Below are 23,973 nucleotides of genomic sequence, written 5' to 3'. Positions count from 1 at the left end.
AGGTAAAATGATAAATAAATACTGTAGGTCTGAGGATAATCAAAAACTACAAAGCTGGCAGCATAAAACAGAGAAGATAAAAAAGTTACAGAACAATTGAACTGTGATATAACTACATCTGTCACGGTAACCCCCTGAGACTGAGGACACATGGGGGTATGTTTGAGTTTGGAAGAGGGGTACTGGTGGATTCCTGGGGAGACTCCTTACCTGCCTGCTCAGTCCCCTCTTATGTCTAATCACTTTGATCTCATTGGGAGGCACAGGGCGAACAGGAAACCCCATCTGGTCTGCCCTAACCAGAACACCATGAACTAGCCGGATTTGGGGGCTCTACAAAGTCAGGATGCACCTGACCAGGACCTAGCCGCAAATTCATGGAACTGTACGGCGGATAGGAAACACGGCGATGCCGACAATTATAACTGTTTCGCTACAGACATTCGTCCCACCACGTTGCTCTTTTTAGGTTACATTTAACTCGTGGTGGGCAAAACTCGCTGGTGGTTGAAGAGAGGGAGCTTATTCGGGAACCTTGGTTTTATTACCAATCTTTAGGACCGGGGTTTACCCAGCCACGGCCATGGAACTCTAGCCCGGCTACCATGCGGACTATTCTCAGGGAAGTTTCCAGCGCTGCTGCTCAAAGTCCCGATGTCGGATCACGTGGCTTTATGTACCATAGCATCCTCGGACCCTGAGCTCTCCATTGGAGCCCAGAGAATGATGCCTCTCCCTCAGGTTCACCCTGGGGTGATGCCCAGCTGTCTAGTGGTTGATGAAATCATGCCCCTAATCCTATCATGTTTGGTGCATATATATCTGTGATGTCTTCAATAAACTGAGTTCTGTTTGTACCCTACACTAAGTCTCGGTGATTGGAGGAATATGAAGGGTTAATCCCTTGAGCAATTGTGCTTTCAGCAGCAAGAACAGAATACTCAGGGATAGATTTTATAAATTATGGGGAAATATTTTCTTGATCCAAGGAGAGATCGGACTGCCATTCTGGGGTCGAGAAGGAATTTTGTTTCCTAGTTGTTGCAAAATTGGAAAGAACTACAAACTGGATTTTTTGCCTTGTTTTGGATCAACAGCAAAAGCAATTAACAGATGTGGGAAAGGCTGCACTTGATGGAAGCATGATGTTTTTCAGCCTATGTAACTATGAAGATCTCTACGGGGGAGCTACTCAGTCCGAGTACGGGTTTCTGTCACAACATCCTTCTTCAGAAACCTACCTAAGATAGTTTTATACTGCACTTAAATGTTAATGACGTACATATAAAACAGTGACAAAGCTGAAATTACAAAAAAATTCTGTATTACAAAATAATGACTCGTGGGGCAACCATTGGTAAAATGGTGTTTCTGATTGTATCAGTTAAGAATGTTATTGGTTCCACAAAAGGCAGACACAATAGGAACCAATAACACAAATAGTTTACATTTTATGCAACCTACAGAGGAATAAGATGGGTAGAGCTTCTGGTTAACTATATGCAATTACAGAGCTAATTTAGAAGAATGTTTTGTCTCATGTCATTAGGCCCTTTTGTTTACCTTTGCCTGGAAGTAAAAAAACATTGTTTTTAAACCAACAACTAGACAGGACATTGAGAGGCATTAGACTTATTAAAACACATGCTGAGATAGCTATGAAAAAATGTGCTATGACCATAGGCTATCTAACTAAAGCAGCTACTTGGAAACACCTGATCCACAGTGTTCAACCTGAAGATGGAAAGAAGAAACCAATCAAAGTGTAGATAGTTCAAGCATTGCCTTTGCAATACCCATGCATGCAATTCGCTAAAAAGGGGATCATATGCATGGAGTTGGAGTTCAGCAACAGTGATGAGGTGTGAACATTTTAAGCAATGACATAAACATGTCATAGGTCACAAAGAGGTTAAAATATCTCTTGGACTGCAAACACTGTAAGATGATGGTGGTCACAAACAATTGAACAACAACAATAAAGCATTTATTTCATAGTTACAAAAACAGCTCTTAAAATTAAACTTAACCCCATGCATCTATTAACACCAGTTTGAAACGTTTTACAATGTTGTAGAATTCACTAATGATTTTGTAACAGGGTTAAGCAAAAGTATGGTGATTTGTATATAAAGCTATATAACTATTAAGTGATTTTGTTTTGTTTTTTATTTTTAATAAATCAAGATATCTTAAGCTTTCATAATGTGATCTGTAAACTGTCTGGCTTGTAAATATTTAAACATTTTATAGATTTGGACCTTTTGCTTCTAATTAAGTACCATCATGTCTTAATCATCATTGTGTGGAATATCCATATTAAGTAAATTCTTAAAGAAAACAAAATTGAAACAACAAAATGAATTATTGCTATCAAAAATGAATATCTGGAAATCAAACTATTTCTCAGAATCTGCTGCAGCATGTAGCTTAGGTTGCATATGTTGTGGCCGAAAACACTAAAGATAATTGTCCTCAAACGGAATATTTTAATTGTTATATAAATTACAATTTTCCTGTACATAACATAACACAACACACCAGACCTGTCTTTGTGTAACCCCTTGGCTATGAAAAGAAAGTAGGTAAATACATTTTATAAAGTAATGCAGTGAATCATAAATACACTGACAGCCCATGAACATGGATAAGAACCGGACTAAAGGGTGTAAGGCTTGAACTTCTAACAACTTGACCTAACTGTTCTACACTTAAGGTATTTCCGATTAGGCCATAGTAAACTGGTTAACTTTAGGGGGGGAAAAAACCCCCATATTTTGTAAGAAACATTTGCAATGAGGAAGCTCCTTAGGACACACTTATCAAGTGTACACCTTTCTTCCTGAATTGCAGCTTAAAATATTTACAACTGGAGCAGAGAACCTGAAATAGAAGGATGGTTATATGTAATTAGCAAGTGTTATGGCTGTTAGGCTGAACTAATCTTTATTTGGTAAAGTAATTCTCTCTCTCTCTGTGTTAACATTAGTCCAACAGCGGTCCTTAATTGGTATAGTAATAGTACCTCTCTGTGTTAGCACTTGTCTAACTGCTGTCCTTGATGTCCCTCTGTAGTCTGCAACAATTAAAGGATTTCTAGAAAGACCTCTGCAAGCAGGGAAATTAACTATTCCTTTAAATACACAAAGACTAGGAAAAATTGAAAACGAAAAAACTGTTTCGTGCAGACTATTATCTGCATTCTGGAAGCATCATTATCTTATTTTGCTCTAGAAAATAAATGTATATCTGTAAGAGTAGTTTGGTTTGATTTAATGGTATGCACATGTTATTTCTGGATTCATTATAGGTCTAGCTTCCCTTGGTTGCCACATGCACATTGTTATTGTTTTGGCATGGCAAAATCCCAGGCTGTCTCCTGAGCGCATTTCCACATGGCTCTCATTAGTCGAGTGAATCCCATGTCCTTTGGCTTCTCCAGTCCTCTCATCAGGCGCTGCTTCATGATAGCAATGAACTCCTTATTACTCAGCTCTCCGTTCCCTGTCAAAGAACATTAGACAAATCATTTCAGGATACAGTTCGCCAAATCATGGCCAGTATTTTATTACACAATTAGGCAGCAAGTTTTCTGTACAGTCAGATCCAAAAGAACTGGAGAAAAAGCACACAATGCAGATGGTGTGACGTATATATTTCTGTAGCACTTCCAGTCCCAAAAGGAAGACATAGTTAATCCACAAGTTTAATGCAAATGTTTTTACCTTCTTTTTGCAACTTAAAAGACAAAGAAAAAATTGTTAAAAGCCTTATATGAATCTTCCAGAATGATATGCCTGTGAAAAATCATTTAAAAATCATTATTACAATTATCATTGTTTTCCCTTTTTCTAATGTATGTATTATTTACATGTAACGTGCACTGCCTGAGCTGTGGAAATATTCAACATTGAAAATATACCCGAGACAGACAACTCCACCACAAAAGTGCATGCTTCTAAGTTAAAATGAAGCATGCACTGAAACAAATGCCAATGGAAATTCCTGATTACCGTATTTTCCGGTGTACAAGACGACTTTTTAAACCGTGAAAATCTAATCAAAAGGCACGGGTCGTCTTATACGCCGGGTATACTTACTTACCGAGTCGGACCGGAATCTCTAGGGGAGGGGCGAGCGGAGAAGCCGCCTCCCCTGGGCCGGTCTTCAGGGCCGCGCCGAGGTAGCTGCAAGATCGTGATCTCATCAGGGCGATCAGCGGGCGCCCGATGAGCAGGGCTGGTTGGGGAGATCACGACCTCCCTCTAACTAGCCCAGCATTAGGGAGCTCAAGGTCTGGCACTTCAGACCTCGGCTTCCATGCTCCCTAATCAGTACGCGCCGGCTATTGATGCCGAGCGCGGGAATGACGTCATGTCCCGGCGCTCAGCATCAATTGCCGGCGCCGCTTAGTGTTGAGGGAGCAGTAAAGCAGAAGTCTGAAATGACAGACCTCACGCTCCCACAACTGGATGGAAGACAGAAGATGAGAAAGGTAAGAGATGGGGAGAAAGGGGCAGTGTATGTGTCTATATGTTGGTGTAAGATGGTCAGTGTATGTGTATGGTCAGGTGTGTGTAAGAGCAGTGTAGGTATTTGTGTGTTTGTAAGCTGGTGTGTGTGTGTATATACATTATATATATATATATATACATATATATATATGTGTGTGTGTGTGTGTGTGTGTGTGAGAAAGGGCAGTGTATGTATGTATATGTCTGTGTATGAACAGGTGTGTGTAAGGGCAGTGTATGTGTATATGTGTGTTTGTAAGCTGGTGTGTAGGTGTATATGTGTGTAAAGGAAGGGGTGTGTGAGGGCAGTGTATGTCTATACATGTGTGTGTGTGGACAGGCATATGTTAGGAAGAGCTGACCCACCCAATCCAAGGAGGCTTTGTATACAACAACCAGCCAATCACCGGTAAGGTACATCGCTTGCCGTGATTGGCTGGTTGTGGTATACTGGGTAGAGGGGTAGTCTTATACGGCGAGTATAGCCCAAACTCTATATTTTAACTGGAAAAGTTGGGGGTCGTCTTATACACCCAGCCCGGAAAATATGGTAACTTTGCTGTGATTAGAAACTATAAAGGACTATACCATATATCTTACTGTATGACTCTGTGACTCGCATACACTGTACAGTCAAATCCTTTATTAGGTATAATTTTCTCTGTCGAGCATCAATATTGTCAGACATAATTTCTGTAACAAAAACTTCTTCCATTTTTAAGTATGGCTAAATCTTTTAATCATCCAGTTTGAGCTGTGGAACTAACTTGTTGAGGTTAGTTGACCAAGCTCTGTCAGTGTTTTGAACGAACGAAAAATAACCTGGACTAATACCAATACCAAAGATAAATAATGTTGTAGCTCTAAAAGAGTTTTACCCGATTCAGAAGGGGAAAACCACTTCGCAGAGGCTTTGTTTCAACTGATCAAAGCCCAACAGAGATACAGATGGAAAATGGTGTTCTTCTGCCAAGTAAATTCATTAATTTGTATATGCTACCGTGAAAAATATGTTCTGAAGACTGCACCTGTTGAAATATATTTTTCATAGAAGTAAACATTATATATTTAATTACATATTTCAGATGCAAAATTGTTGCGTCAATGGAGCAGATAAATCTACTTTCACTCTGTGTACCAGATGTTAATAGAATCCAGTGCTAAGAGCCACTTGTGCATGGTCCTCAATTATCTGCAAATACACATTAGTTAGCATGAAGCTGTTGGAGCTCAGCTATCAGAGACAGCAAAATTGAACAACTCTAAATGTGTAACTAAAGAGTCATGGCTATGGGTTTAGGGCTCTTATTTTAACAGCTTATGTTGGGGATCCATGGCACACTAAATATGTGTTTGATATCTACCAAACAGCTTGGGTCAAGCAGAATTATATAATATACATTTTATTTTTTGCAGATCTACTATACATTTGTCCAAATATTTAAAGAGAATTGTGGTCAGGTGCAACTAAGATGAACCTGCACTATTAGAGTGGTAGAAAGTATCTGCAGAAACCTTCAGAACGGCTCAAATAGAGTCCAATAACAGCAGACAAATGTACCGCTAGTTAGAGGCTTCCAAGGATGTGACAAGTAATTGGACTGGAAGCAAAATCACTAAAAGGTGTTGCAGGGATAATACTTTTATTAATGTTCAGGTAGATATTACACATTAATTCTAGGATGTTGTAGAAAAAAATAATGATGCAGTGTCCTGACCATCACTTACAATACAAAATTGCTCGAACAATCCACCAACATAAGTAAAAAAGGATATTGGAGTCAATTTTGCAAGTTATTGTACACAAATCGACGCATGTATTCATTTTTATAGGATTACAAAGCAAGAGCTCTGCCTCATTTTCCCCCTTCCTTGCTAGTTTCCACTGAATATGATGCCTGCTCGTACAGGAAAGTATGTTTTGTATAATACATCAATTTCCATATGTAGTAAAATGGACTTCATTGTGCACGCCTATCACTTTTAAAATGTACTGCTAGTAATCGACTGGGCTAAAGACAGGGTGAACCAGGGCCGGCCCAAGGCTTAATGCAAACTGGGGCGAAGTTTAAAATGTCACCCCCCCACGCCGACACCGGGGGGTGGCCGGCATTTTAAACTTCGCCGACGCCATTATCTATCCTCCCTCCCTATTATCTACCCTGTCTACCCCCTTTGTACTTACCTTTAAACAGTCCTGCGGTGGGTCTCCCTGCTCTGCCACGGTGCCGGCTTGTAATGCTGAGCGCCAGAAATAGACGTCACTTCCGGCGCTCAGCATTACAAGCCGGCACCGAGACAGAGCTAGAGGGCTCGCAGAGGAGAGAGAGGGGCGCCGAGTGGGTAAGCGAAAACCAGCTTGCAATGAGCTGATGAAATAGTCTTGATTAGTTAATTACATGCGGTAACTAAAAGCATGAATTAAATGTGATTAGCTTTATTACATTGTAATTTAATACTTCTATACAGATAAACACCATGTCTGGACAAAATATCAGTGAAAATAATCTAGTGATTAAATTCATTTATAAAGTTAAATACAAATACTATTATTGAACTGTACTTTTAATTTAAAGAGTTTGGGAAGCTGCAGAGGCAGCAAGGTCAGGGCACTTCATAAAGAACTACTTGCACTACATTGAACTACATTGCACCAACTACATTCTACATTGCACCATTGACCGAAGTCAACATGGAGACAGATTACACCGTTGCCGGTGGATACTCCTCGTGTGTTTCCGGAAATGACCATATACAAGGCTGGCATTTCAAGGTTTACTGTATTTTATTACTTGAAGGAAACTGCAATGAAGAGCTAGGAGGTTGGCCAATGCTCAGCAACTACCTTGCCCAACACGTTAAGATTTGAGAAACAAAAACCACAGCTAATACGCCAAATGCATCTCCTCAACTTCAACCTCTTGGTTCTTTGGGAGGTGCATGTGAGTCCACCTCTCTTATTGCACTGAATCAGATTGTTGGCTTTTGTTTATACTGTTTGTTAAATATAATACTAGATTTTCAGAAAATCTAGTCTAAAAAAAACCACCAAATATTCAGACCTTCACAGAGCAGGATTCTGGTATCTGTATGGAGGATTACCTCATCTAAGCCCTTGGGGGAACCCAATGACATGCACAATGTACCAGAAAGGCATCCTAAAGTTGGCCTGTTTTAAGGTTAAGCTTGATGAAAAATAATTTTGTAATTTAATGCATGGGATGGTAAAACTCTAATAAAACAATTGTATTTATTTTTTCCTAGCTGGTATGGCTAATCAGACTATTTCTGTTTTTAATTACAATTTTGATGGATAATTTTATAATAGTATATACAAAAACAATTGACCAAAATACTCTCCTTAAAGTGGATATCTGCAAGGACTCCTCAAATCCCAGCAAAAAACAGAATATCGCAACAAAAATAGCTCTCTTGGTAAAGCCGGATTGGATGACCCTCTCAGGGACACGGGTTGGCATGTGCAAGAAAGGCCAAATTTAGTGTAATACTGTCTCTTTAAAAAATCTCTGTATATCATTTATTATAAATAAACAAACATGCACCGATGACCAGCTCAAGTGCAAAATGTGCAATGATAAAATTAGGGTTACCGGACAACTCCGTAAAATAAAGTGCTCTTCTGGAAGCAGTGCAGAATCAGGTGCTTTCTGTGAAGTGCGCAGGCATTCCCCTCGGTAAAAAGGTGTGGTAAGTCACTATTTTTGAGACTCTCCTCCCGGTAACTCCGTTAACATAAATTAATAATAAACGAATATTCAATATATGCAGTGGTGTATTTTCCACCCTATGCTTTTCGTTAAAACTTAACTTCCTCAGGGGCTCTTGTTCCGCTAGCCATTTGTCTTGACAAGCAATTGGACAAGAGTACCTAATAAATTGGACAGTGAGTGTATGTGTATACATATATCTCCTTCCCCTCATTCTCATTACCGATAAGCGCTTATGATTGTTATTGAAGAGAAACTCATGCCCCAAAAAAGTGCAATATTTTTTGAAAACACGTTTTTTATTTATATTTATTCATATTTATGTTGTTGCATAATATAATGTTTTTTCAGGCAACTACATATGAGCCTTTGTATCTGTTTTAGATCTACTAGACAAACACCCCTGACTTAATCATCTGATCATTATGCTCTTCTTTTTCTTAATGTTTAACTTGAAAAGTTCTCAAGCTGCCATTCATGTTTGTATATGTAGCGCCTGTCTTAGGATATGCAGATCTTAGATTTTTTTTTTTTTGTCTACAGTAAAATATAATGCTGAAAACAGAAACATAAAGAGCACTTGAAGACTTTTCTGCCTGTTAAATACACAATAAAACGCTGAAGCTTTTATTTATTTCAAAAATAGTATGTTTTGAGGTTTCTTACAATGAACTCGATAGTTTGGGGGGGGTGAAAAATTGGTTGATTACAAAGCCCAGCAAGAAAGAGAACCTCATTAGCGTAATCTATTTCTCTGAAACAGTGACTCGTCTTAATTAATTGGCATGACAATGTAAAATTACATGAAGCGTAAGCTACACGTTTGCTGTGTATAGAGATTTCACATCTACAGCACTCCTACTTCACCCCAAGGGTGAATTTAGCATTAGACCGAAGACATAAACCACTGCTGTTCATCAGGTACAAAGGTGCAAGTTAAGGAAAACCAGTATATTTTCTACAGCCGTAAAGTGCCACAGAAACGGAAGGCAAGTAATAAGTATGATTTTTAAAGATTATTCACACTTACCATCACAGTCGAAGAGCGCAAAGACTACATCACAGACGTGATCTGAGAGTTCGACCTTGGCCACTGTCCTGGCAACTTGCTGCATTGTAACTAGGGAAATGGAGACACAAACGCAAGAAACAACTACAGTAAGTGAAACCCATTAAATTCAGATTTCCCATAGGCATCTAGTACCTTTTAAAACCGGACACATTTCCCTTATTTTTTAACCCTTAAACCTTTCAATGAAAAAACAATTCAGGTACATACAATATATACTAGATTGCAATCGAAATAATTATTACTTAGAATACTGCACATACAGCATACATTAGAGGTGCCGAACGCCAGGCCTCAAGGGCTACAAGCAAAGCAAGAATTGTTGGATGGAAGACATGTAGTCAGTTTCAACCATTTTGATTGAGCTGCCAGCGCTCAAGTGGGATAATCAAAAACCCTGGCCTGGTTATTGCCCTTAAGGTCAGGGGGACTTTGAACCCCCTGGATCAACATGAATAATCATGTACATAGGCTCAGTTTGAATCGTACAAGCTGGAGTGTTATTCAATATGTTTTAGTTATTATACAAATTTGTCACAGAACTTGAATCATTTTTGTAAGTGGAATTACGTTTTTTGCAGACCCCTTCTAGAAATTTCATAAGATAAAATGACACGCTTTAGTCACTTTTTGAGAAAACGATTTTATTTAAAGCAGACTATTGCTTCAAAATAAAGCAACTATGAAATTTTTTTTTTTTTTACAACACAAAAAAAGCCATGGAAGATAGATGCACAGCAGATGTAGTCAAAAGACTGCTCTCTTAATTGTAACTACAAGTCCCATGATGCTCTGTCATCATTTGGCTTGGCAACAACTGGATTATCACAAGGATTTTGTCAGTATAATCTAGATATACAGTGCTGAAGACCTAATAGTCTTATTTCACAGAATTTTTTGACATTCTCTTTACTCCATACACTATTGATATATCTGTATAGTTGTATTGCGCTATATCTCTATAATACGACAGACTTGGGTAAATAAGCGAGCGATGCAGTATGTCATTGCATTGTTTTTAAACGTAAGAGCTCAGTAATAGCTTTCTAAAGCTGAATTAAAGGCAAAATGCCCACTAACCTTTAAATTAAAATACGGTGTTGAATATAATTGATTGATAACCAGTGTCACGCCCAAAAGGCTGTTTGCCCTTATGTCCTTGAACCAATTTTTACTGGTGTTATACCATGATTAGCCCTTTAGGCTAAAAAACAACCAAAAAAATGGAATGTAAATATATACCGTGCATTGTTGCAAATGTCAGATAATCCAAATGATACAGATTCTGTGGTCGGCGACACTGTTGTTTAGCATCGATTTGGTACTCTCAGATGGTGATTTTTTTTCAATTTTGAAAGGAAAGGCAATTTCCAGTACACTTAAGTTTTGCAACAAGCATAAACAAAACTCAGGGTCAGACTAAGTTAGACTGGAATATATTTGTCCCAACCTGTATTTAGTTCATGGACAACTGTATGTCTAGAGCTACTACTGAAAAGACAGTCAAGGTGAAAATTCTTCATGCTCCCACTCAGGGGTGCTCGGTACCCTCAACAGTTTATATTCCAAATATCGTTTACAAAGAGATTTTTGATATGTAAGAAATATCATCCCGTCCACCATGTGCACATACTGTCTATTCCTCTGTTCCACTGAACGCTTCCTAATTGTTTCTCTCCCGGTGATAGAACCTCAAAGTCAAAAGCTAACAAAACTAGAAAATATGCTTCCGCTGATCCTGACATTTCTAGAACAAAAAGGTCTAGTTTAATTAACAGAACAGATCAATTTCTTGATATTCTCCTGACATGCTTGCCTCGTGGATTTTTAAGCAAACTGCTGAGATCAGTGCTGCTGTAAAACCTAAGCAGGGGATCCATCTTGTTGACTTTCTGGGGATTTCTAACCAAGCTTAAAAAGGACAGTAGAAAGCAAAATATTTGAAATGCAAAAAGTACTCCTAGCCAAGTGTATAATATAATGCAAATCAACCCAAGATTTATGACCAAAAAAGAAAATCAAACCACACTGAAAACGTTCTGTAACATTTTTCCAGATTTTGGATATATAATATCCTTAAATATAAGATACTGTGTGAACAAGACAAATGGTTAAATTGGTAGTTTAGTTAGTCAAATAAATTATGGAAATACAGTTCTACACCTAAAAGCATTAAAATCTACATGCCAAAAATTGACCGCAATGGCTATATTTACACATTAACATACCACCCTTCAGCTCTATGAAACTTGACCTCCCTTTGATCACTCATGAAGATGGTGGTGGCAGGAATGAGGAACATTTTTGTCCTAGAATGGGTCTGTTTTGGCGCCTCGGTAACATCAAAAACAGTTAATCACCAGTTTTTCCCTAATGGAAAGGACTGACATCACGTAAGATACTCTTTTCCAGGGTTAAAATAAGGACTTGAATTAAAACAGTTGTAGTGTTTACAAATCATGTTTCCTCACATTTATTATTATGTAATAGGGAAGTTCTCTTGAAAGATATCTTACGTTGACAGTAGATCCATAGAATAACTGAAGAAAATAGGGTTTCAAAATGTACCAAATTAACATTTTTCCACATATATAGAAGTCATAATTGTATGTACTATGCTTGCCCAAAATATTTAATGGGGAAATTTGGTAGATCTTGAGATTTAAATACACAACACAAAGCAATTGTGGGTTTTGTTTTATATTGTTCCAATAAATGTCCCTTACCTACAGACAGGTGTCAGCCAACGCATTAAGGTTTAGACTACTACTCCTGTTGAATTAATGGCAATCTCTGATATCTGGCTATATGGGGCACCATCTCTTTTAGCACGGTAAAGTGCACATCAACATTTAACCCCTTAAGGACAATGGGCGGTCCCTAAACCCATTGAAAACAATGCATTTTGAGCCCATACATGTACAGGCTTTGTCATTAAGGGGTTAAGCAACACACACATTACTGATTAAAACAAAGTTCTGAAAGCAGATCTGTCAGTAAGACTTGAAATATATTCCCCCCTTCCCGTTCTGAAGAATAAATTCTGATGTTTATTTTCTCAGCAAATTGAATCAATCTCGCTACATATAATATTGTGTGTGGCGTACAATACATTATAGATATGTAAAACCTATTTTACAAATTGCTGGGGATGAATGTTACAAACTGGGAAATTAAGCAGCTTTTATAGGACTGAGGTTGCATTTGGTTAACATTTCTTTAAGATAAAGACCAAAGCATTTCCACCAAAAGGAATGCATTATGCACCTTGCATCTGCAAATGGTGGTTCTCCAGAAGGCCTGCATATGCTTTGGGGATTGTCTAAAATGAATATTAAGTATTAATATAATTATCTTGAAGTGCAAATCTCTGTTGATTTTAGTCTTCGGTTATAGTACGCTTAGAAAAAACTAAATCTCATGTTGTCATCAGATTAATAATTATACCAACAATAAACTGATGTAGTACCAGGCTCAGCTATCCCTCTGCACAAGGCAGGAATAAATGGTGACAGTAAATTCTGCAGATACCTTATTAATTACTCAGCACTGTTTGTGATACAAATGCGACCAACTGACTAATACATAAGCAATATACTGTAATTGCATTGTTATTTACATAGCATGTCACATTTATGGACAGTCATGTTTTTCAGGATATTTTAGACATTTCTGAATACATTAGGAGTCTTATTCTATTGATTTTATGCAACCAAAAGCTTATTTGTTCTATGATATTAACATAAATAAAAATATAAAGAACAGTTGCAAAGAGTAGGAGCATGTGAGACAGACCCAAATCTCCAACACTAAAGGCACCTTCATAAAGAGTAATGAGAGTTGCTATTTATTTTGCATTTTTTACTCACACAGTGTAGCATTAACACAGTAACGCAGTACAAGCAGCCTCCACAGTGTCTGCTGCCAAGTCTTTACTTCAATGATGCCCATGTAAATGTATTTGGATTCAGCAGCAGATGGCTTCTGGCGGCCAGCTGACACCTAAATTGAGTTAACTGGAGAGGATAATGTGCCACAAGGAAAGATTCCCACCCTAAACATTTCCTTTCTACACTGTAAAAGATGAACATAAATACATATAAATGTCAGCATGCACTGCTGCTATAGTGCATCGCTATAGAGACTTTTACATGCATTCTGCCCCAAATGAGCAAAGTGAAACACAGCTGCATATTTGTATTCTTAGTACAACAAGATTGTATAACACTGGTAAAGTGAATAACACTGATAATCTTGTTATCATGGCACCTGTTAGTGGGAGGTATATATTAGGCAGCAAGGGAACATTTCATCCTCAAGCATTAGGATCTGAGCGACTTTGACAAGGGCCAAATTGCGATGGCTAGACTACTAAGTCAGAAGTGTAGCTCTTGTGAGGTGTTCCCATTCTGCAGGGTTCAGTACCTATCAAAAGTGGTCCAAATAAGTGAACCGGCGACAAGGTCATGGGCGGCCAAGACTCATCGATCCACATGGTGAAGGCTGGGCCGTGTGGTCAACTCCAACAGACAAAGCACTGTAGTTGAAATTGCTGAAAAAGTGAATGCTGGTTCTGATAGAAAGGGGTTAGAACACTAGAGCTGCAACAACTTATCGATAAAAAAAGATAATCGATAATGAAAATAGTTGCCAACAAATTTCATTATCAGTTAATTGAATTGATTTTATAGAATATAAGATGAGGAGTTCTTCAGAGCAAATCCTCTGAAAAATACCCCTCATCTTCTAATCCGACCTCAAATAGAGGTTGGATAATAACACTAAGATCCAGATCCCCCTCAGCACTGCAGGGGAGCTGGATCCTCCTCTCTGACAGCCGGTGGGCGACTGTGCGATGCAAGCAGACAACCTCAGCTGCTGCTGGCGCTTCCACTGGGCTTCTATGATGGAGCACCGGTGTGATGTAGAAGCGCCAGCAAAACCGCCGGCAGCAGCAGAGGTTGTCTACGCATGCTGACCCCTGTCTACTGCCGACAGCGCCTATAATGGGCTCGTGAGCATAAGAACCAAACGCCATTTCAGCGACACCATTGAAGTTTAGAAGGCGATCAACTGGCATCCGCCGGCATACAGTGTTGACGCCTCAAGGTTGCTGAATGCCTCGACATTGAGGCATTACAGCAACAGCGTGAAAGTGATCATAGATATTTTTAAGCTTGTTTAATGAAATGACGTGCCAGGCACTTCATTGGTCGTTACCTGACCGTTTGTGTCTAACCTGCCTGGGACATTGGGCATTAAGGGGTTAAAGGACATTACTGCAGGGTAAACACTAGAATTTTACACTTTTAACTATCCAACAGAAATGTAAAATATTACAAGAGCAATTTGCAGCAAAAACACTACAGGTCTATGCTGAAAAATATGGTCTATTAACCTTGTCAGTAACACGTTTTAGTGATTGCACTGTAGTGTAGTCGATCTGTTGATCAGCTGCAGCAAAGGAGAAAAAAGGAAAAAAAACTAAACAAAACTAAAAAAAATGAAGCACTGGATGTTTCCAGAATGAGTCTGGGGAAATACCTTCTCTTGTTTATTGCCAATCTTATGCTGTTTACATTTTAAGATTTATTGCCTAGATACAAATCTAACTGCAGATTCGCTGAATGATAAACGTGTGGCTGTCTGTAGCTATATTTTTATCTGACAAAAAATTAGTCTAAAACAAAACAAAGCACATTTGCAATTTACAGAGATATTGACTTGGGAGGGGGTAAGAGCTCAAGAAATGAAAATGCTAAGGAGTAAGTAATAACTTAATAGAGAGAACTGACCAAGTACAATTCATAACATGAATCTTGTTGTCAGCCAAGGACAGCCTGCAAGCTTGATTATATGGGATGCGGTTTATGCATACTAAACTATAAGGTCGATTTAATTTATCAGCTTGTTCAATAGTCAGTGAATGTCACATTTAATATATTTAATTTATTAGTAACATCACTGTTGCTGTTATTCCTGGCACATGATTAACAAACTAGAATATGGTAATAAACATTTGGTCACTGGTCCTTAAAATGACAAATTCCAAGTAAAGTCTTAACTATTTATGTGAGAATAGTGTGAACAGAAGTGAAAGCTAAACATTTCAGATGTTAATGTTTTGTGCAACAGGCTGTTCATTTTTTCTGTTAAGTTCTTTCTTTATACCAATACATTTTATGGTGCATACAGCTTTGTGAATTACACCAGAAAAGGTCACTTTTTAATGCAATATAATATTTTCCACATAGAGTCACTTCCACATCTAGAATAACTGTGGCTGCGTCTGTCGTGAATGGATCTTTGATTGTCAGCTGGGTTAGTAGGAAGGAGACATTTGCCCCGGCTACCTCTAATGATTCTGAACATTTCTCGAGATAGAAGGGCATACATAATGGGAAAAATTCCAGATATCGACTTCTGCTGCTGTGCTTATTTCATAAAGTTCATAAGAGATGTCATGCCATGTAACTGTTCTCCCTCATGAACATTACACTCAATCTATCAAGAATAGGATATTTTTTTGGTGTACATCAATTTGCATTTCCTTGCTGGGCAGGCTTAAGTTATTATATCATATCTTATTAATGTACTTGCACTCTCCTCTCATTACTAATTAAGCCATGGTTTTTTCCTGATCCCCTCTTCCTCACCCTGAGTTTGGTTCTCATGCATTACACAATTGCTGCAAAACACAAGGAGCATTTCAGTTTGCAGATGTTTTAAACAACATTGCAATGCAGAGATCTTATAGGGAGCATATTATAACACAACACTGCCAGCCTAGGCATGAGAGCTCCAAAATGGCTACCATGAGCTTTTCAGTCTCAGTTATGACCTCCATTATTGATGATGTTTTTATTATTATGTATATTTGGTCACACCAAATATTGATTTGATTTAGATTTTTTTTCTGTTCACTGACTTTGCATTTTATTAAAAGATAAAAATAAACTACTAACATGTCTATTTTTAAAGCATTCTTAAATTTTTTCACACCTGCCTAAAACCTTTGCACAGTACTGTGTATATATAAACACACAAATACACAAACACCCACAGGTAATAGAGTATCAATAAAACTGTATCCCTGCTAGACTGTGTGTACAAGATAAGGTGCCGATATAGTACATTTAGTGGATTTTTAGTTATCACCACTGAAATAAAAGCATAACTGAGAATTTACAGAATATGCTACTTACCATATGTTTCACAAATTAAAGGAGCACTCCAGCCATCATATGCTCTTTAATGCATATGATAACTGTGCGAGCCTTTCTCATTTTCAAGGTGTTGCTTCAAGCAGCCAATCATTGGCAATAACTGCCAAGCGACAAGACTATGGAGGATTACATTACATGACATTTATTTATAAAGCGCCGGCCGATTCCGCAGCGCTGTTATTCATTAGAACAATTTATAAACACATACAATAACAAACTGGTGCAAAGGAGAAGAGGGCCCTGCTCTTGCGAGCTTACAATCTAGTCGGTGGTTGAGGGGAGTGAGACAATAGGAGAGGACAGCTTGGGTGAGGATGAGTTGATCTGCTTCTGATGTGTTGAAGCTGTTTGTTCCGATGGCTGTGATTAGGATGATGGTTGGGAGTACTGGGAAGGAATGTTGTACGCTTCCCTGAACAAGTGCGTTTTCAGAGAGGTTTTGAAAGTTTTGTACGAGGCAGAAAATCTGACTGAACGGGGAAGGGAATTCCACAGGAGGGGAGCGGCACAGGTGAAATCCTGAATACGGGAGTGGGAAGAGGTAACAACAGTAGAAGAAAGCAGCAGGTTGTGACAGGAACGAAGAGGGTGGGTAGGGATGTATTTGGATAGGAGGGTACAGATGTAAGGGGGTGCTGAGTTGTTGAGGGCTCTATAGGTCAGGGTTAGAAGTTTAAATTTGATTTTGAAGGGTATGGGGAGCCAGTGAAGTGATTGGCATAGTGGAGCAGCAGATGAGGAGCGGCGGCAGAGAAAGATTAATCTAGCTACAGTGTTGAGGATAGATTGAATTGGTGAAAGGCGGGAGAGGGGGAGACCGGTTAGTAGGGAGTTGCAATAATCCGGGATATCACAAGGGAGTGGATTAGTAACTTGGTGGTATCTTGTGTGAGGAAAGGGCGGATTCGGGAGATGTTTTTCAGTTGGAGGCGGCAGGATTTGGTGAGGGACTGGATGTGAGGGATGAAGGAGAGAGCAGAGTCGAGGGTGACACCAAGGCAGCGAACCTGGTCTGTTGGATGGATAGTGGAGTTATCAACAGTGAGATGTCAGGAAAAGCAGATGGCGGGATTACCATGAGTTCGGTCTTAGAGATGTTGAGCTTTAGGTAACGGGACGCCATCCATGATGCAATTCCTGATAGACAGTCAGTGAGGTGAGTTAGAAGAGAGGGGGAAAGGTCAGGAGCAGAAATATAGAGTAGGGTGTCATCTGCATATAGGTGGTACTGGAAACCATAGGAAGAAATAAGTTTTCCGAGTGAAGAAGTGTAGATGGAGAATAGCAGAGGCCCAAGAACTGAGCCTTGAGGAACACCAGTAGATAGCGGTAAGGGAGAGGAGCAAGTTCCAGTAAATGAGACACTAAAAGTAAGGTTAGAAAGGTAGGATGAGGGTAGATGCAACTATAGGCCAACTTCTAGGCTGGGTAAGTGTTTTATGACATTTCCTTATGCTCCGTTCTTTAATGAGTGTATCATGGACATTAAACTGTCCCGCTTTAAGACACACATTTGACTGTCAAGGGTGTGACTAGGCATGTGATTGGTGATAAGGACATTAAAGAACATTTTAGACTATCTTCTTATAATTATATATGATAAGTCTTAGAAGAAAAAGTATTTTAGCAGTGAGCTAACTTAAACACTTTACCGTGAGCTTATTGTTGTAGAACAACATGATACACTCGTATCCACAACCAAAGCTTTCAAGAGATAAACAACAAAGTAGAAAGTTAATGAAAAAAATATATTGTGTAATATATTGCGATAGGTAAGCACAGAGCAGATTTCTTAAGAGGTATGTATTAATTAAGTGCTTGAAGCAAACATTCTTGTTTTAAGTATTTTTGACTATAAATGTGTTCAGCCACATTTTATTTTCTGATGGCTCTATGCTATTGCAGTATTTTCAGCCCCAAATAAATAGGTCTGCTGTCAGCCAAATTAAGAGTTCCATCTTTTCCCTTTAGAGTACTGGATAAGGATGCGTGCCAGAATGCGGAGCAGTGACTTCATAATTTATGAAATGAGCCTTAGAAATGAAAGCTAAAAGTCCTATTTGTTTGGATATACTCCAGGTTTTGGCAGTAAGCGGTGGGAACATTTATTTGGTCATTTCTCAAGCTCTATTGCAGAAAGCTATAACCTGGGCTTCAGTTAACCTTGAAATTTTTGGAAAAGTTAAGCCATTTTAACTTTCTGTTCAGGATTATTCAACTCCCTCAGTAGCTCTACTACAGCCCTACTGTTATGTTTTTATCTGATTTAATTTTGACAGCAAAGAAAAAAAAAATCACAGTTTATAGGAGGGTTTAATATAACAATGTTATGCTAAAAGCTGTGATAGCAACAATTCTCTGTTGACTGGGTCAAAATAAAAACATAGCTTCAGAATAAAAGAGAGCTATTTGTGCAGATGAAGGCACATATCACCTTGATACTGATAGGAACCTCTGGATAGGAAGAAACCAGAAGCTGTGTAGGGACCAAAAAAACTATAACATGGTTCCACCACTATATATACATTTGGTGTTGTCTCTCCACCAAATGTATCGGTTTGTCTTAGTCTGTCAATTCTTGTCTTGTAATATCCCTTGAATTTATGTATTGTATTAAGCGCTGTGTAAACTGTTGGCGCTATATAAATAAAGGATAATAATAATAATAATAATAATTATCACTGACAATAAAAAAACAATGAACATATATTTGGTAGCCAATTCTCTTTTCGATTTGTTTGAACACAGGTTCCACTTTAAATCTTTATTTCTATTAGATGCCACATGATTCAACATAGGAGGGATTGAAATCCCTTCTGTTGGAAATGGCATAGAAAGCTAGGGTAAAGAGTCCCAATCTATTGAAGGACAGTTCTCAAAATGTATAACATTATATTTCCATATTGCTGACAAATAAATATTGCCCATCACTTACCCACCTATTCAAACTTTCCCTATCCTCTGGAAAGATTGTACCAACATCCTTTAAGCATGGTCTATTTAAACCCATTCTAAAAAAGCCTTCCCACTTATATAACTACCGCCCTATCTCTATGCTCGCTTTTGCCTCTGACTTACTTGAGCAGATTATGTACAATCAATTAACTTTCTCTCCTCTGATTGACCCTCCTTGATTGACCCTCTCTAGTCTTTGTTTTAGACTCCTTCACTCTACTGAAAACACACAAAAGTATCCAATGACTTGTTCTCTGCCAAAGGTCATGTCTAACTAATAGTTTATCACCACATTCTTAAAAGGCCTTCTCCTAAAGGTAAATGACATACAGCGCTCTCCCAGATCTCGTCATATTTTTCTAATTGCTCTTTCTCTGCCACTTTCCCTGGTAGGATATTTTCAAAGAAAAACAAAATTCTCACACCGAAAAGGAATACAAGATTTTTGTTTTTCTGTGCATCGTTTGGTCCTGTTTGGAGGGGACTTTTGAAGATTCTTGTCACCGGTGCTTTCTCTCTACATGGGGTGATGCAGGTAATGGTATGTTTGCTGATTGTAAAGACCTGAAAGCTTGCTAGACGTGCAGCCTGCGTTCCTACCTGTGCTATCTTTGTTTGGCAGCCAGGCTGGAGCCATCTCTGAGTACCCTGGGCCCTGCATGACAGGTCATTCTGTCACGTGTATTATTAAGATACTTTCACCTCTAGCTGTTAGCTTTCTTTGGCCCCTTACTCTTCTCTCTTTACACTTCATCTCTTGGTATAATAACTAATAATTTATTTTGGCTTTCACTATCACCTACATGCAGATGATACTAAAATCTACCTGTTTTCCCTGATATCTCTTATGTCTCTTATTACCAATTGCTTGTTGGACATTACTTCTTGCATGTCACAACCTAAACCTTAATCCCTCCTGTCATGGAGCTGGATAGTCCGACCAACTACCTCCGCTGACTTGTGCTCCCTTAGCCAGGGACAGCAGACTCTTTCCCCGGTTCCTTGTCACTAGCCGAGACTCAGTGTAGGCTATAAACAAAACGAAGACTGCTTTATTTTTCTCACACATATTGCTGGATATAGCCAGCAAAGCACACATTAACATAAATCAAGATATTGGGATACAAACCGCCCCCCCTTAATCTTCCTCCCAGAGACAGTAGGGTCAGTAAAGGGATTAACAATACAACGGGGTCCCAACATCCACTATCTATTACTGGTCGAAATCAGTTTCGGGGATGGCATGGTCGGGGTAAATGTCTGTAGTGGTGGTACTGGGGGTGGGGGTTGTGAGACCGACATACAACATATCAGTGCACCATGGGGGGAGGTGTCTGACAATAAACTTAAACAATGGCGTCACTCCCTGGTTGCATATCCTTGCTGTCTGCCGTAGATAATCCCCTCAGCAAGTTATGGTATGATATACTTCTGGGGGTAGACAGAAAAGTCTTTAAAAAGCCAGGGCCCATAGTCAGTAGGGAGGAGGCCGGCTCTCAGGCCTCTCCAGTGGCCCCAGTGATGGAGGGTTCCGTCACACCTCCAAAACTTAACTCATTTTTATTCCCTCCTTTCTCCTAGACAGTACCTTAATTGTCAATCTCTATTAACAATTACTGTCTCCCCTACAGGTTTGATGCCTTGGGGTCATCTCTAAATAACTCTAAATTAAAAATCCTCATTCTAACAAAGCTCTCCATGATACCGATCCCTATACAGTTCTGCCCTTATAACAAATTACCCCTACTTAATATTTCCATTATTCCTGTGGACTAAGGCTATCATCTTTCCATTTCACTTTTTTCACGCCTTCAAGGCATCGGTCATGTTGCCCCATTCCTCTGGAACTCACTTCCACCTAACCTCCAACTTTCACCCTCCCATCCAATATTCAAGCAAAAGCTTCTTCGGAGAAGCGTACAATCTTTTTAGCTAGAACCATCTTACCTGACACTAATAAAACCCATGCATTAATCTATGGTACTATCACCCCTCTTTCTCTATACCTTATTTATTTCTACACCACTTAGTGATAAACACATCAACTTGTGCCTCGACTAACCAACACGTTAAATTTAGACCTCATTAGTATAAAATCCATTGTGACCAATGGAAAATCTCAAGTTGATTTGTTATATGATTAGTCTTAATGTTAATTAAAAAGTAAAACATTTCCCAGAGTACTTTCAGATTTCTAGATTTATTTATTTATTTAGGTTCTGATACTTAATATTTTGATAAGTAATGGATATTGCTAACCCAAGAATAAATACCACCAATTTCTCTAACAAAATGATTTCCCTTCTGGTTGTCAGATGCTTCTGGGCATGTCTTGGATATCTCCAGGTACAGTATACTTCCATGTGATTTTCTTATTGTGTAGTTGAGGCTTGACCTCACACTCACAATGTTAAATTTATACTTTCTGAATTTCTGGATGTTCTTTACACAACATGATTGAGATACCCCTTCCATTTTTAAAATGATGACTTACATGATTTTATATGGTTGGTTTATATAAACTACTTTTTTTAAACTTCAACCCAATTTTTGGGAATACTAGCATTGGTTTTGACCAGTGTCCTTACTATTAATGGTTTACAAGGCACCACCACCCAAAAAACACATATATGTATATAATTTGCTGTTTTGCATTTCAAACACTTTACACTTCTACTTAACAAGTTGGGTTTTAAATACCTTTATCAAGGGAAGCTCCAGCCATGTGATAAAAGCTTAGTGCAGTGTCCACATCATTAATATTCTTTAGGAAGGTAAAGAAATTTTCCACCTCTTCGAAAGTCAGCCCCTGAAATACAATGAAAGTGTCTTCATTTACCCAGAAAGAAATAATTTGGTGTGAAATGTAAATTCAAGACAAGCAACCAGTGTTTGTGAAATATGAACGAAATATAACATACAGTCGAAGGAACTGTTATCCGAAACTTCTAAAGAGTAGCACTTAATCAATGTAATTCTCATAGTCATGTTCCGAAGATGCAATATTTGCTTTGAGATCACAGCACTTTTGTTGATGCTAGGCAATGTAGCACAGAAAGCAAATTGGCCATCTGTACTGATTCATTAAACAATCCACATAGAAGAAAATGTATATAGTGCATTATGACCCATTTCATTTTTAATAACTGAAGGCTACTTATCGGAGCAATATTAAGCATATGAGCTATATGGCATGGATTTAATAAATCCATTTCCTTTTTAAATTTGTAATCTAACTAGACTATGGGGGGGGCACGTCTAAAAGATATTACGGGAAGAAAGAAAGTCATAATATCTAAACCGTAACCTAATTGCATTTTCTATGAATTTTCTGGATTGCCCAAACTGATTGGACCTCTTAGTATTTAATTTATATTTTTTTTAACTTTTTTTTTTAATTGTTTATAAGCTTGCCTCTGGACTTCATTAGTTGAATCAACTGGTACGCATTTGTTTAATATTTATGCAATAAGGTTTGGTTATCTAATTTTACTGAAATTTTGGAGTTTTCATGAATTTATAAATGTAACTATTGCAGTCTTTGCTTTTTCAACTGTCTTTAAAGTACCAGGACTAATTATAATCCCCAGTGTGGCAGCGTCCTTCACAATGTGTTAATAAGTTGATGTCCTGATGGTGACATTGTACAATTTATAGTGTCGCCTAGAACACACTACTTAGTCAGTAAACCTAGTATCCATAAATCCATATGACCCATAAGAAAAGTGGGAAAGTGAGCAAGACATAGTGAGAGTGAACACAGACCCAAGGCCCGGTTGACAGTGATGCATATTTTAGCCAGTAACATATGTTAGTTACAGACATACTCCTTATATGTTAAGTTATTCCAACACTACAGTGCACTTTTTCCATGCGCGCATTTGAATTGCATACCAGAGAACTTATTGATGGGTTTCCAAGTTTAGTGTGTTTAACCACTCACCGCCCACATTTTACTCACTCCTTATTCCTTTCAAGGCAATTTGACAAATATATTTAGCTTGTTAAAACAGGATTAAGTAATAATTTGATTTATAGTCTGATAGGAAACTTTTATTCTGCTCTACAGACTGAAAAAAGCAAACCAGAGATGGGTTCCATTACCCAGTTGCACTCAGGAGCCCTTGTTGGTTGCATACGCCTATATCTTGTCAGGTTTGCTGGGTAGTGTTTGTCACAGAACTACACAACCCTAAACATCAAACATCCTCACGCAAGCCACGTATTGTAGCAAAAATAGCATGATGTGTCAATTTGCGACAATAGTCTAGCTTCACATATGGTGTGAAGAAAAACCGCTAGTACCGTCCTTGAGTGTCTGATGTCTGGCTAAGAAAGGAAACACGCAACTGCAGTGAACAATGCAATGTAGAGTAAATCACATTGGTATCACCTATGCAAACTTTTATTGTAGGGTTTTCTGCTTATATGAACAAAAACCTAATTAGCACACATTGCTATGTAACCAACTGACTATATAA

General features: G+C 38.4%; 1 protein-coding gene across 7 annotated transcripts in view; it reads right to left on the bottom strand.

Moving 5' to 3' along the window:
- Positions 1–3,343: 3,343 nt before the first annotated feature.
- The window catches only part of LOC149281360 (calcium uptake protein 1, mitochondrial), an 85,122-nt gene continuing 64,492 nt past the window's right edge, over positions 3,344–23,973 (bottom strand). For 6 of the 7 annotated variants that reach the window (XM_089499364.1, XM_089499365.1, XM_089499367.1 and 3 more), the window contains 3 exons: positions 22,193–22,301; positions 9,273–9,362; positions 3,344–3,504 (listed from right to left, as the gene is read on the bottom strand). In XM_089499364.1, coding sequence (XP_089355490.1) covers positions 3,344–3,504; positions 9,273–9,362; positions 22,193–22,301 — 360 coding nt within the window. The remainder of the gene's footprint in view (positions 3,505–9,272; positions 9,363–22,192; positions 22,302–23,973) is intronic. The other variant, XM_089499369.1, reaches the window with a different exon arrangement.

The sequence above is a fragment of the Sceloporus occidentalis genome, unplaced genomic scaffold (genome assembly GCF_023333645.1).
Source record: "Sceloporus occidentalis isolate IW3139 unplaced genomic scaffold, rSceOcc1.0.p SCAF_134, whole genome shotgun sequence".
NCBI classification, from domain to species: Eukaryota; Metazoa; Chordata; class Lepidosauria; order Squamata; family Phrynosomatidae; genus Sceloporus; species Sceloporus occidentalis.
Note: the sequence above shows the minus strand (reverse complement) of the source record. Positions and strands in the feature narration are given on the sequence as shown.